General features: G+C 41.4%; 1 protein-coding gene across 2 annotated transcripts in view; it reads left to right on the forward strand.

The window, feature by feature from the left end:
- The window catches only part of UNC5D (unc-5 netrin receptor D), a 214927-nt gene that overhangs the window by 123523 nt on the left and 79390 nt on the right, over positions 1-12014 (forward strand). For both annotated transcript variants that reach the window (XM_080370205.1, XM_080370206.1), the window contains exon 4: positions 2383-2486. In XM_080370205.1, coding sequence (XP_080226331.1) covers positions 2383-2486 — 104 coding nt within the window. The remainder of the gene's footprint in view (positions 1-2382; positions 2487-12014) is intronic.

The raw sequence follows: 12014 nt of genomic DNA on the forward strand, positions 1-12014 counted from the left end.
AAAGAACGTGTCCAAGGAAATGATGGCAACAACCTGCAAAGAACTGGGAGAAATACTTCTTGAAGGAGATGAGGGGGTGGAGGAGTGGGTCAGGGAAGTTCAAGCAAGAAACTCTGAATGGTAACTGTATCAGGCAGTGTTCTAGCAATTCTTGATAAATCTTTCTAAAATTATGCTCTTTTAAGAGGGTAACTTAAAATAAACATTTGAGGTAAGTAATAGGACAATGTAACAACTCCTTGATTTTATAAATGACAGATCTTTTTGTTGGCTGACTTAGTTTAAATGTGTAAATATGTGTAAATTCAATTTTTTTATTTTACTGCATTAACTGTCATAACACTGAATGAGCTAATAATTCCCCTGTATTACTAAGCTGCAAAGGACTATTATTCTGAATTGAATTTTTATTGACTTTTCTCTGCACTGTGATTTCCCAACCCCATAATATGGCAATACGAGTAAAAATCAGAATGAGCAGAAGCAGGTGGAGCAGTGTGCTGGGACTTTTAAACCCATCGCTGTGGTACCAGTTCTTCCGCAAACCACTTCCCCAGCTGCCATCCATAACGGCAGATATCACATTAACCTAGCGGGCGCTCCAGAGAGCGCTCTTCATTTCTGCTTTATGGACGGTGCTGAGCGGGGCTCAATGTTTCACCTGAGAACTGCGTTCCTGTACTGGCCATTTGCTCTGCTACTTCTACTTGAAGCCTAGTTGGTTTGGTTTTTTTTAATGAAAAGAACAGCAATTCTCGAGTGCAGAGATGATGGGACTTGTTAGTACCCCAGACAGAAAAAAATCGTAGCTGCCAACCATCACCCGTAAACTTCCCGCACTGTTCCCAGGGCAGAGCGTTTCATGGACCTCTGTCATCCTGCCCGTGCTGAACACCCCGGCTACTTAATCTGGGGCGTGGATTTCGGTGTGAGGGAGTACCCTGTAGAGGACCAGAGATGAGGATGTGTAGGTCTAACCCGTGATGGCACACAGAAGCCATAACTTTTCACAGCACCTATCACTGTGATGCATGCTGTGGTAGTGTCGACTTTTTTATTCTTTTTTTTTTTTTTTTTTTTTTTTGTGTGTGTGTGCTTAAAGCATAGAGTTTCTGAATTGTGAGTCAAGTCCAAAGCATTTCAGCACTTTATATTTCTCTGAAAAAGCAGGTAAGTATTTCTTTATGATAGAGTGGAATGCAGAGAAAATGAGAAGATGGATCTTACTCCATTTTTCATCCTAATAAAGGCATTTGTAGGCACAACTGCAGCCTGACTGTTAATGAATGACTTTTTAAATAGAGTACTGGAAAAGATATTGGTTATCTCTGAGGAAAAAAAAAAATCAACATTAGCAAGGAATCATAAAAAGGAGAATACGTGCACCGTGTGCATCTTTCTCCAGTGACCAGCTTGCTAAAATAAGTCTTAATGTATTTTGTAAAATATATTGAAGTGTAACTGATCCAGAGCCTCTGCTGTTTAAGGGGTTTTATTTCTTGAAATGTAACCAATGGAGAAAATTAAATCAGTAAATCCACACTGTGGAATCTGAGACACTGTTTGAAGAAAATGAGTGTGTCCAATGGAAACTTCCTAACTCTCAAAGCACGCGTAGCGCGTAGCAAGCAAAACTTTACATATTCCTGGTGTACCTGGGGTAGGTCAGTGGCATCGGACACAGGTTTCCTTTTTGTGTCTTCTGGTTTGCCCAGGCACTTGTACACAGGAGTGCTGTGGCCACACCAGTGTGACTCTGAGACAATTCACCCTGTTTTTACCCGGAATGCCTGGCTGGGCCGCCTATCTGAAACGAAGCAACCTTGTGATCGGCCAGTTCAGCACGTGTGGAATGGCTCAGCCCTTCCTTTCCTTCCCCTACAGTGTGCAGTGCGTCGGCGATCTAAACGAAACACCTAGCTTAGAACGTTGTATAAAATACCCTGGCACTCTTCTGAAGTAGCATACACCAGGAAAATTTTTCACCCAGTCTGGGGTTCATTCAGCTGGCCCTAACAGCACCCTGACAGCGCCACGTGGTTGTTCTTGCATTTGATTGTCCTGTTCTGGAAAGGCAGGAGCTGGAGGGATGGAATGTACAACTGCAGCCACCGGGGCTGTGGGTTCTGAAATTGTCTCTGTAGTCACACGCACATCGTTTCTAAAGGTGCAGAAATGGAAACACAGCTAAACATGATGGGGTCCCCCAGCCCCTCGCCTAGGGAAAAATGTGTAGCTCTCTGTTGCCCATCGCTTTCTGCACGCACTTAAGAGGAGAATATGGCAAAGCGGGATTGCTGCTCGATTCTGCAGCCTGTGTAGTACTGCTTGGGGAGTAATGGCTTCTGGAGGTATAATGAATTATTGCATTAAACTCTGCAGATTTACGGAAAAACTTTGAGCAAGACCCACAAGGGAAGGAGGTTCCTATCGAAGGGATGATCGTTCTCCACTGTCGGCCACCCGAGGGAGTCCCTGCAGCTGAGGTGAGGCTTCGGGCAAGTCACTGCTGGTGGCTGATGCCTCCGGGCTGGTGACAAGCCAGCAGGGAAGCAAAAGGGCTTTGCTACCATGTGGTTTTCAAGCTCCTGTGTTGGTTACCGTGTTCTTCTCTCGCAGCCTGCTTTAAATACGGGTTTTTTTGATGATATGTTTTAAAGAAGTACAGCTTATTATCAAAATTCAGGAATGTTTGCTGAAAAAAATCCTAGTTTTGATACAATTTGCAAGTTTTATGTTTACAAACCAAAAACAGATTGTTACTTATTATCTCAGAAATTACTTTTCTCATTGAAAGATGAAACAAATTAAAACTGAAAATATTATGATAAATCGTTGCTGGAGAGAGAAAATCGGCTGCAAATAATAATTTGGGGTTTTTTTGCTTAGCTCTAAACATGCTTTTTGTCAACAGAGCGGAATCTTAACAGGAAACTAATAGGGATGCCTTAAAATGATAATAGCCAGACTATTCTTGGAGGAAGTGGGTTGTGTTTAAAAAATCTGCTAGGGAGGCATTAAAGAAAAAAATAATCCGGTAGAAGCTAGCATGGCATCACACTGTTCTTACCCATCAAAAGCAGACTGGTGGTGGTAGTCTGGAGCCAGTGCTGCCATGGCAAAGCTGAGACCTGTAGTTCCAATCTCCTGCGTACCTGGGTGTGCTGCAGTCACCACGTGCAGGCTGCAGTGCAGCCCCGGGAACACTGTGCCTGTTCCTAATTGCACACTGCAGCGTGCTCGTCAGCATGTGCTGATGAGTAAGAGAAATAGTATCACTCAGAGGTTATTTTTGCCCCTTATTTCCACAATTGCTGTGGAATGTTCTGATTGAAAGAACAAAAAAAGTAGGGAAAAATAAGCTCCAAATGTGTCCTTTCAGTTAAGGAGAAGCATGTTGAGCAGATGCCATTGAAAATAAAGAGAGGAGAAATGCAGCAAACTAGGGTGCTAAAGCCACTGAAAATCAGGTAAAAGTGTTAAAGACCAAAAGGAAAATGAGTTAGAAGTAAGAATGGTGAGCAGATGAATTTGATTCTAGGCATCTAATGTGCATTACTCTTGTCACTCAGATTTCTGCAGCTATGCATTATTTTTATTCCTATGTTACTCAAAAAATGGATGCTGCGTTACAGAGAATTGCCAACATTATTGAAATTTGTATTTTGGTAAATATATCTATTTTGTCGACGACAAATTTCCAAAAGTGTAATTGCCTAAACATCTTTGGTCTGTGAAGGATTCCCTGCCCATGCTCTCTGCAGAAGGGATGGTAATCACTGCCTGTGGAGATTCCCCAAAGCCACCAGCTGGCAACCTCGGTGACCTTTTTCTCTCGAACGCTGTACGTTGCTAAACGAGGTTTTCTGAATGCATGTCCCTCCAGATTGCCAGCGTATCCTCTCTCAGATAAGTTTGCTATCTCTCGGGTAAAACCTTCCGCTATGCTTATTCCTTTCACCCTGGTTAACGTTGTTCCACAAAACTAGACAGACTTTATAGTAAAAGAAGTGAATGTTTATTACTAAAACGCCCCAAATCAAGAGCAGAGTTGTAGGAAAAAGGCTGGAAACAAGCAGTTACGAAGTGAAATGAGGTGTGATATGGCCTCTGCTGGACTGCAAAAGATCTCTTAGCTGTGGAAATGTATCTGCCCTGCAGTCCTGGCGGTGTGTCAGCCTTGGGAGCTGGCAGCCCAGTTTTCATGGGGGAACTCTGCCTTGTCCAGCACCTTCATATTCTGGTCGTCTTCCTCTTCTTTCCCTTCCCCTTTCACACACCACCGTTTAATTTTCTTCTGTTCAGTTGCCTAATCTACTCTCTCAAAGCTTTGTAGGCTGAAGTACCCCTTGTGACTTGCATTGCGCTGTATGGTCACTGAAGGAATGTTCCTTGATGTGATAAGGATCCTAGTACCTTCCTTAGGAGATTTGAGTGCATTTTCCTACATTGACTGTTTTCATGGTCTGAAGAGCATGCTACCGTGTCTGTCAGTTTGGGTTTCTTGCTAATTCTAAAAATACAGCATTTAAAGGTGAGCTAAAAGTGGAAAAACTGTATAAAATCTGTTTTCTTTGAGACCTGAAGAAACAAATAATGATATGTACACTTCTACCCAACAAGTCTGGTTTGCTGAACTGGTTGCATACATTTTGACTGTTTTCCAATTTCTGTATAGTTAAGTAGCCAAAAATGCTGTCTTTGTTGGAATTCAGCCATTTGGGGAAAAAATGGTAATTCTCAGTCAGCACTGCTTGGTTTTTACTGAGAATTTTAGAATTATTCAAAATACACTGCTTTACACTCAATGTTTAAACAGGATATCTGTCTTTTGTGAAAGTTAGGAATTGTATCCAATGAAAAACTGACATTTTAATTGCTTTCTACAGATAAAAATTGTGGAGTTCTCAATAAACCCTGATTTACTGATGTTGATTTGTAAAATTGTTATTGCTGCTAATAAAGCCTGTAAATCTTAACAGGTCATATTTGCTTTGGACAATTAAATTTCACATAAAGGCTCAGGATACAAGGCTAATTCTGTGTTCGTCAAGGTAAACAGTCTACTGGAAATAATTCAGTGTTTCAGAAACTGGGTACCAGATTCAAATAAGTAATGGTTCTGGTCTGTGGCAGTAAGCTTGAGGTTATAAACTCTTTTTGTTGTTTTCAAGTTAAAAATGACCTGTTCTGTAGAACATGTGGATGAGAAATAACTGAGATAGCCAGCAAGTCTTGCTCAATAATTGTTTTGTGGGTACTGAGAAGTGTAGACCCTGTGCTGGCAACAAATCTATGGTTCTGATCCAAGAACTGATTTCATTAGAGTTTGGATGAAGCCCTAGATGAAAACATAAGGCTTGAAATAACTACGGACAAAGAAGCTCGTCTTCTGTTTCATTAGATGCAAAATAGATGCTAATTGTGGCATTGTTTTTTGTTTGTTTGTCTGTTTAATCCATTCTCTGCCTGGACCTGGAAATGCAAACTGAAAACAAAATGGATAGGAGACTCCAGCCCCTTTAATGTTATCATGCCAATATTTGTCTGAATCCCTTGGGAAGATTTTGATTATGCTATCAAGTGCAGAAGTTCAGGAACATTATTTTCCTGAAGAGCACACATTTCCTGTGCTTGCCATAGTCACAAGTTAATCTAGCGATTTATTTCTGACAATGGCTGTGACTGACTGATACAGTCAAACCTCTAATCATGCACTGCAGCTTAATAAGAGACAGACACTTTACAACTGGAATGAAATTTCAGATTCAGCCCAATTATTTATGTGAGTCTGCCCCATTACCAAGAATATAAATCTTCATCTCTGGAATTGTTTTTCTGCATCTTAGAGGTGCTGAAGATTTCTTAAATCCAAGGATAGAAGCATTAAAAGTAAATGTTCTTAATGAAAAATCCTGTCCTTAGTCCTACAAGATGTGGAAAGCAGGGATATTTTTTAGTGATGGCTGACAAAATAGTATCTTCAGAATCGCCAGGAATGGGCGAGCCCTTCTTCCCCACTATTCCTTTCCACATATCTAGTCACTTCTCAAATATTTCACCTAAGTGGCTTTAGTCACTGCTGGTGCTTGTTTAAAACTGCGTGAGTGGATCTCAGCAGTTCTTAGTAGGCAGAGGAACTCGTTACTAAATAGATCAGCGTTTCCCAGGCGTATTTATGCCATTATGTGCCATCAGTGGCAACCTCTTATCACAGAAAAAAAGCATTTAACTGAGTGGCAGCATCTGAGAATTCCTGAGCTGTCATCACAGTAAGCGTTTTTGCCAGTGGTGCCTCTCAGTACTAATATTTTTATTTTTTATTTATTTTTGGGGTGGGACAGCAGGGATGAGACAGAGATCAAGACCACACCTCACAGAGAGGTTCTTTAAAGCAACTTGCTCTAGATCAAGTTTAATTTCATTGGGAGAAATTTCTGTTTCTACCATCTGTTCCAGAACGAGTAAAGTTTCTGTATCTCGTCACCAGTAGCAATGAAAATACGGAGATTAAGTTTGCTTATATGCATTAATTTCCACACACAATATGTATAAAAGGAGTTAGGAGGATATAGATTAAAGGTTTGGATCCACAGTTTAAATGTATCTAAACTGTATATGGCTTAAAACTTGGCTTGTGTAAATTAATTTACAAATAATGGAAGCTCATGTGACATTGTCAATGGTCTTTATACAGCTCAGTTTTAGTAAATAGTCTTTAAGCCGAATAGCACATTAGTGAAAGCAAACAAGGAAGATTACAAATAAAGAACGGCAGTGTTCTAATTCAGCTTTAATGTTGTACAGGCACAAATCGGGAGCACCATTAGCAGCAAATTTCATTGCTTGTGTCATTGCTAGGTCTTAAGTAAAAGACATAAAGGAGCATCTCTCTTGATCTACGTTCTTTTTCCAAGAATCTGATTACACAGTTCATGGAGCCAAAGTCCATCTCTTGTGCATGAAACACTGTTGAAGGTACCTGATTTTACCGATAACGAAACCTCATGTGGGAACAGCAGTCAAGGAAACAGAGTAGCTGAGGTGTTCCCCGTTGTTTGACCCTCTCAAATCGTTCAGAAGCCTTGGCAAATTCTGAAACTGCTTTGAATTCTGTATGGGCAGGACAGGCCCCTTACCTCTGAATGTGGTAAGACCTCATACCATCTCTTGGAGCACCATGGCTCGGCTCCTGGAACGTGCTGCCTTTCAGTTTATGTGCAGGTCCAGGTCAGCCGCCCTCACGCTGTAGCCCACCCTGTAGTTCTGTCTCTGCAGCCTTTGTCTGCAGGTTTCCAGCTCTAGAGTTTGCCTCTGCAAAGAAGGGAACATGAGAAAATTGTGCACATCTCTGCTTTGCAAGGTTGCTGAGGGGCTGGGGCGTTCTGGGTGCATTGCTACAGCAGTAAGAGTAAGAAAACCCAAATCCTGATGCTAGGCAAACTGGAAAAAGGTTTAAAATCCTCTTGTTATGCATTCACATGGCAAGCGAAACAGAGCTGGTGAGCAGCTGTGCTTGCAGGCATCAGCACCCAACCCAAATAAATGCTGGATTTTCTTTTTTATTTTGCTGTTTAACTCATAAAAAACTGAATTTAAGTAGAGCATCTGATAATTCCCTGCTGTGGCAAATGTTGATTTAAATATAACAGAGTCTCTGCTGGCACAGGCTTGATGGGACCGGAGCCATTTCTTTCACTATTGATGCAGAGTTGGCCAAGGGAAGAGTCAGTTCTGGCTTTCAATCCCACAACAGATTCTCCGCATAGATATGTTTATTAATTGTATGCAATAGAGGCCTCATTTAGCTTGGAGTGTATGCGGAGAGGCAGTTGCGGCACGGTGTACAAATCAGCTAAACTCCCTGATGAATCCTCGTCTGCTGGTCATTTTTGTTGGGCTGCCAGGTGGGTGCCTTGGGCTTGGATCTCTGGGCCCAGTTCCTGTATTGCCAAGACTGTTTCACTCCGTGGATATCAGAGAAAGTATTTCTGATTTTCATTGGCATGATGAAAATGAGAGGAAAGGGAGGGCTCAGTTCTCCGCTCGGGAAACATGGAGTTGAATACTGAGTTTGCCAGAACATCTTTAGCCTTGCTGCTGCTGATTATCTGCATCTTTTCACAAGACTAACCTTGCTCATTATACACAGCTTGCTGTTTTGGGAACATTTTGAAGAAATTTGTGAAGGGAAGAATGGCTTCTCTCTATTAAAAAGACATTTTTAAAAGCGGCGCATTTGACAGTGACATAATACATGATGCATTTCTTCAAGCTGCGCTACCTGCTGGCCCGCCTTTGCGGTAGCCTTCCTTCACACGCCAGCGTCTGTTCCTGGAAACCTTTGCTGCAGCTTGCAGGGTCTGCGCAGAGCAGCTTAGCTGAGGTGAGGTGCACCAGCCTGTCCAGTCCTCGCGGCACGCTGGGCTCGCGCACGGCATGCGCCGGGCTCTGTGGCTGGGACAGCCCATCGCTCGGATACCGCTGCAGGTCCTAGTGGGCAGCCAGCCCCATGGACCATTGACCTCAGGTGCTATAAAAAGTGCTTTGTTATTGAGGTACAGTGCTTGATTTATATTATTTTTTCCCAGTGCACAGTGCTAAGTTTTCTCTGTGTGTGTTTTGCGCTTGGTGGTTGTTGTTGTTGGGTAAGTTTAGTTTATTACTTTACATTGTTCCTAGGAAGACACAGCAGTTTTTCATGGCGCAGTTCTTTGTCTCACACCAACAAAGTATTACTTGGGTTTCAGATGACTTCTAGAGCATATCCTTAACCTATAGCCTTGCATAAAATATACTTCACATTCAGCTTTAGCCAGGTTCTCATGTCCTGTGTGTGGCTTATAAACAGCTACAGTTCAGCCTTGAAAATGTGAAATGAAGACTGGCTGGAGGCAATGAGGCATAGCTGAGCGCGTTTATAAACAGGGAATGAGTTGCATGGTGCCTAACGGAGCTCGGGAGTCTCTGTTCACTTCCCCACCCCTGCTTCTCAAGTTCTCAGGCGTTTTCGTTTATCACAATCCTGGAAAAGGTTTATCAAGAGGCAGTTGTGTGCTCCGTCTTGGGATCGTGCAAGTAGTAATGCGCTGAAGTCAGAGCTTCGGTGTGTGGTTCAGTCGGCAAGTGGTACAGCTCGATTTTGCTTTCTGTCCATGTAATTCTGGTGTTGCTTAGGCAGGGCTGGTTTGTGGAGTACAATATATAAACCTTTTGTTTCTTCTCCTGTACATCTTCTCAAGTGAATTTCCTGACATATTCTTTCCTTATCTTCTCAGCTGACCTTTTAGTTTTCCTTTAAATAGTTTTTCTCTAGTCTTTGTTCTGTTCAGTTTCTTGAAACTCCTCTTTTGGTGGAATGGGGGTGGAGGAAGACTTAAAAAACAGATCCTTGGTTTTGCTGCATTTGACAAGCTTGCTGCTTTTTCTGTATATGCCGAGTATCAGCATTTTCAGTCTCCTCTTCATTCTAATACTTTCTCCTCCTTCCTCCTCCTGTGTTTGAGTCATTCTGCTCTAAAGCGAATACTCTTCCAGGTCTTTTTTTCTTTTGTTCACCTTCAGCATAAATCTGGCTTCCCCTGGGGCCCCTACGGGTGTAAAACAGCGTTTGCGTGGGTCGGGTGGCAGGGCCAGGGAACCGTGGTGGGATCTTTGTGCTTGACACCATGTACAGTCTGATGGGAAGAGTTCTGGGTGCTACCACATTACGTAAGGTTCTGTGACCCTTTGCATTAAGATCACAAAGACGTTTAAAGGAGTTAAAGACATCTGGGGCCTCAGCCAGTCGAGTTCACCCAGCCACTTTTTACAAATTTCAGATTTAAATTGATAGGCAAAGTGCAAAGCAATGGAGATGCAAGCCGTGAGATTCTAAACAGGTATTAAGCCCTCATCCTTGAGGAATACATGTTGTACTGCTATTTTCTATGTATTACAGTCCTGCCATTAACGTGATATAGTGCTGTTCATACCTATTACCTTGACTATAAAAAGCGGCTTTGGTATGATTTCATATCTGTAATGCTGGCAGGCTGGTAACCCTAATCACACCGGAGTGTTTTCCTGTACTCTTGCCAAAGGATATTTTTCTTTCTATTAATTTTAAGAACATACTGAGCACTGGAGTCACTGCCTCTCAGTGACACAATCATTTACTTTCAAAGTGAAACAATGAAGAATGTGGACAACTTGATTCTGTCATTTTGAGCAGCTTTGTACCTGCTTAGGTGTAGCATCTGGAATCAATATGACTAATAGATCCTGATGGTTTGGGACAGAGTCAACAAACAGGATAAATTATAACATCCTCTCCAGTTCGCTGACGGTAATTCCTTCTTACTCTCTGGTTCTTAATAGTCATAATGTTGCACTCCATGACTGTTGTTAAACCAATCTTGAACTGTAACCTGGATAATACTCAACTAATATCCATTTAATTAAGTTTAGGGTAATCTCTGTTCCTTATGTTCAACCTTATTAGTGCTTCAGAGAGTAAAATAGTAATGATTTTTGGTGCAAGAGCCAAAAAAAAAAAAAAAAAGTGCTTGCTTTTGTAGCTAGTAATCTTAGACAGGTGTTGCGGTATGCTGGAGGCATGTTACTGCTGAATTTTCCACCAGTGACAAAAGGGCTTTAAATTTCTCAAGCTGTCATAGGGTTGGTCCTGTTGAATTCAGTGGACTTGATAATCAGAGTTTTAAATGCTTCTTTGATTTGATAGCGAACGTCTGCGTTCTGTGCTGAAATTAACCATCAGAGGGAGTTTCTATCACCTTCCCGAGACCTGGGTTTAATGTGAACTTAGTATGTCTTAAATTTGAGGAAGAGTGTGAAACTGATAGTCCTGTAAAATGGAGCACCTTCTGGAGCAGCCACTGAAATGTGCACAGCTGGCCTGTGGTGAATTTGATAGATTCTGTCGTCATTGGTAGTGTAGACCTATACTGTTGCTTGGAAATGCCAGTCCCTTTGTATTGAAGTGGCATCTAAGCCATGATAATTAGAGGTAAGCATTCATAAACCTCAGGCTTTCAAATAAATAGAACCAAACCACAACATCTTTAGCTTACTAGACTCTGCTTATCTTTACTGGGCCGATGCTGCGGTGCTTAATGTGGACCTGCGGCTTTGTGCTGAATACGGTATTGGTTCCAGGGAGCCAATTCCCAACTAGAAATGCCTGATTTGTAACAGTATTGAAGTCCATTGTGATGCATGAGGTGCAAATCTGAGCAGAAGTTGACCTTAAAATTTATTCTAAATCCCTTTTATTATAAATGAATACTCTCTGAGTGTAAATCTCTGAATAGCTCATATTTGAGCATTATTAGCAACTTGCAGCTCTTTCTGCATCAACTGTCTGATTTTGTTTTTGGTTTTGGGGTGGGTTTTTTTCTCAATAAAATGGCAGCTGTTGTGCTAAACTATTACTGATGAGTGTAAACTTGTGTTGAGTGCTCTGCAGAGGTTTGTGGAATACTCTAAAATATCTTTATCATTTAATATATGCATATATTTAAGTTTTAAATGTGCTGCATCCAGTGCTACTTTTTCAAATGTTTAACACAGATTTTGACATTTTAATGGACTGCTGTAGATGTTCCAGTGAATATCTGCATGAGTTCCAATGGTTTATTTACTGCTATAGCTTTTAATGGAAATGCAAAAATCATTTCTCTTCTGGGCAGTACATACTCCATTGCAAACATATCAACAAAATGTGAAACCCACATAAAATTCAAAAGCTGCAAGTATTCCAAAAGTACTGAGAGTCATTGCTGCCTATTTTACATAGGCTTGTGTATTTATGGGACTTGTATACATACAGTAAAATGTAATATGGCAGGATAATGGTATTGTAGTAAAACACTATGGCAAAAAAGGCTGGTGAATTATAGTCCTCGATGAATCTTGTTTCTAGTTATAGAAAACAGAGTATGATTACTAAATGCAAACAGCATGCATTTTATATAGTTAGTTATAGATCCTGGGTCTTGTGTCTGGAATATCAA

The sequence above is a fragment of the Falco punctatus genome, assembly GCF_963210335.1.
Source record: "Falco punctatus genome assembly, chromosome: 20".
In the NCBI taxonomy this organism is placed as follows: domain Eukaryota; kingdom Metazoa; phylum Chordata; class Aves; order Falconiformes; family Falconidae; genus Falco; species Falco punctatus.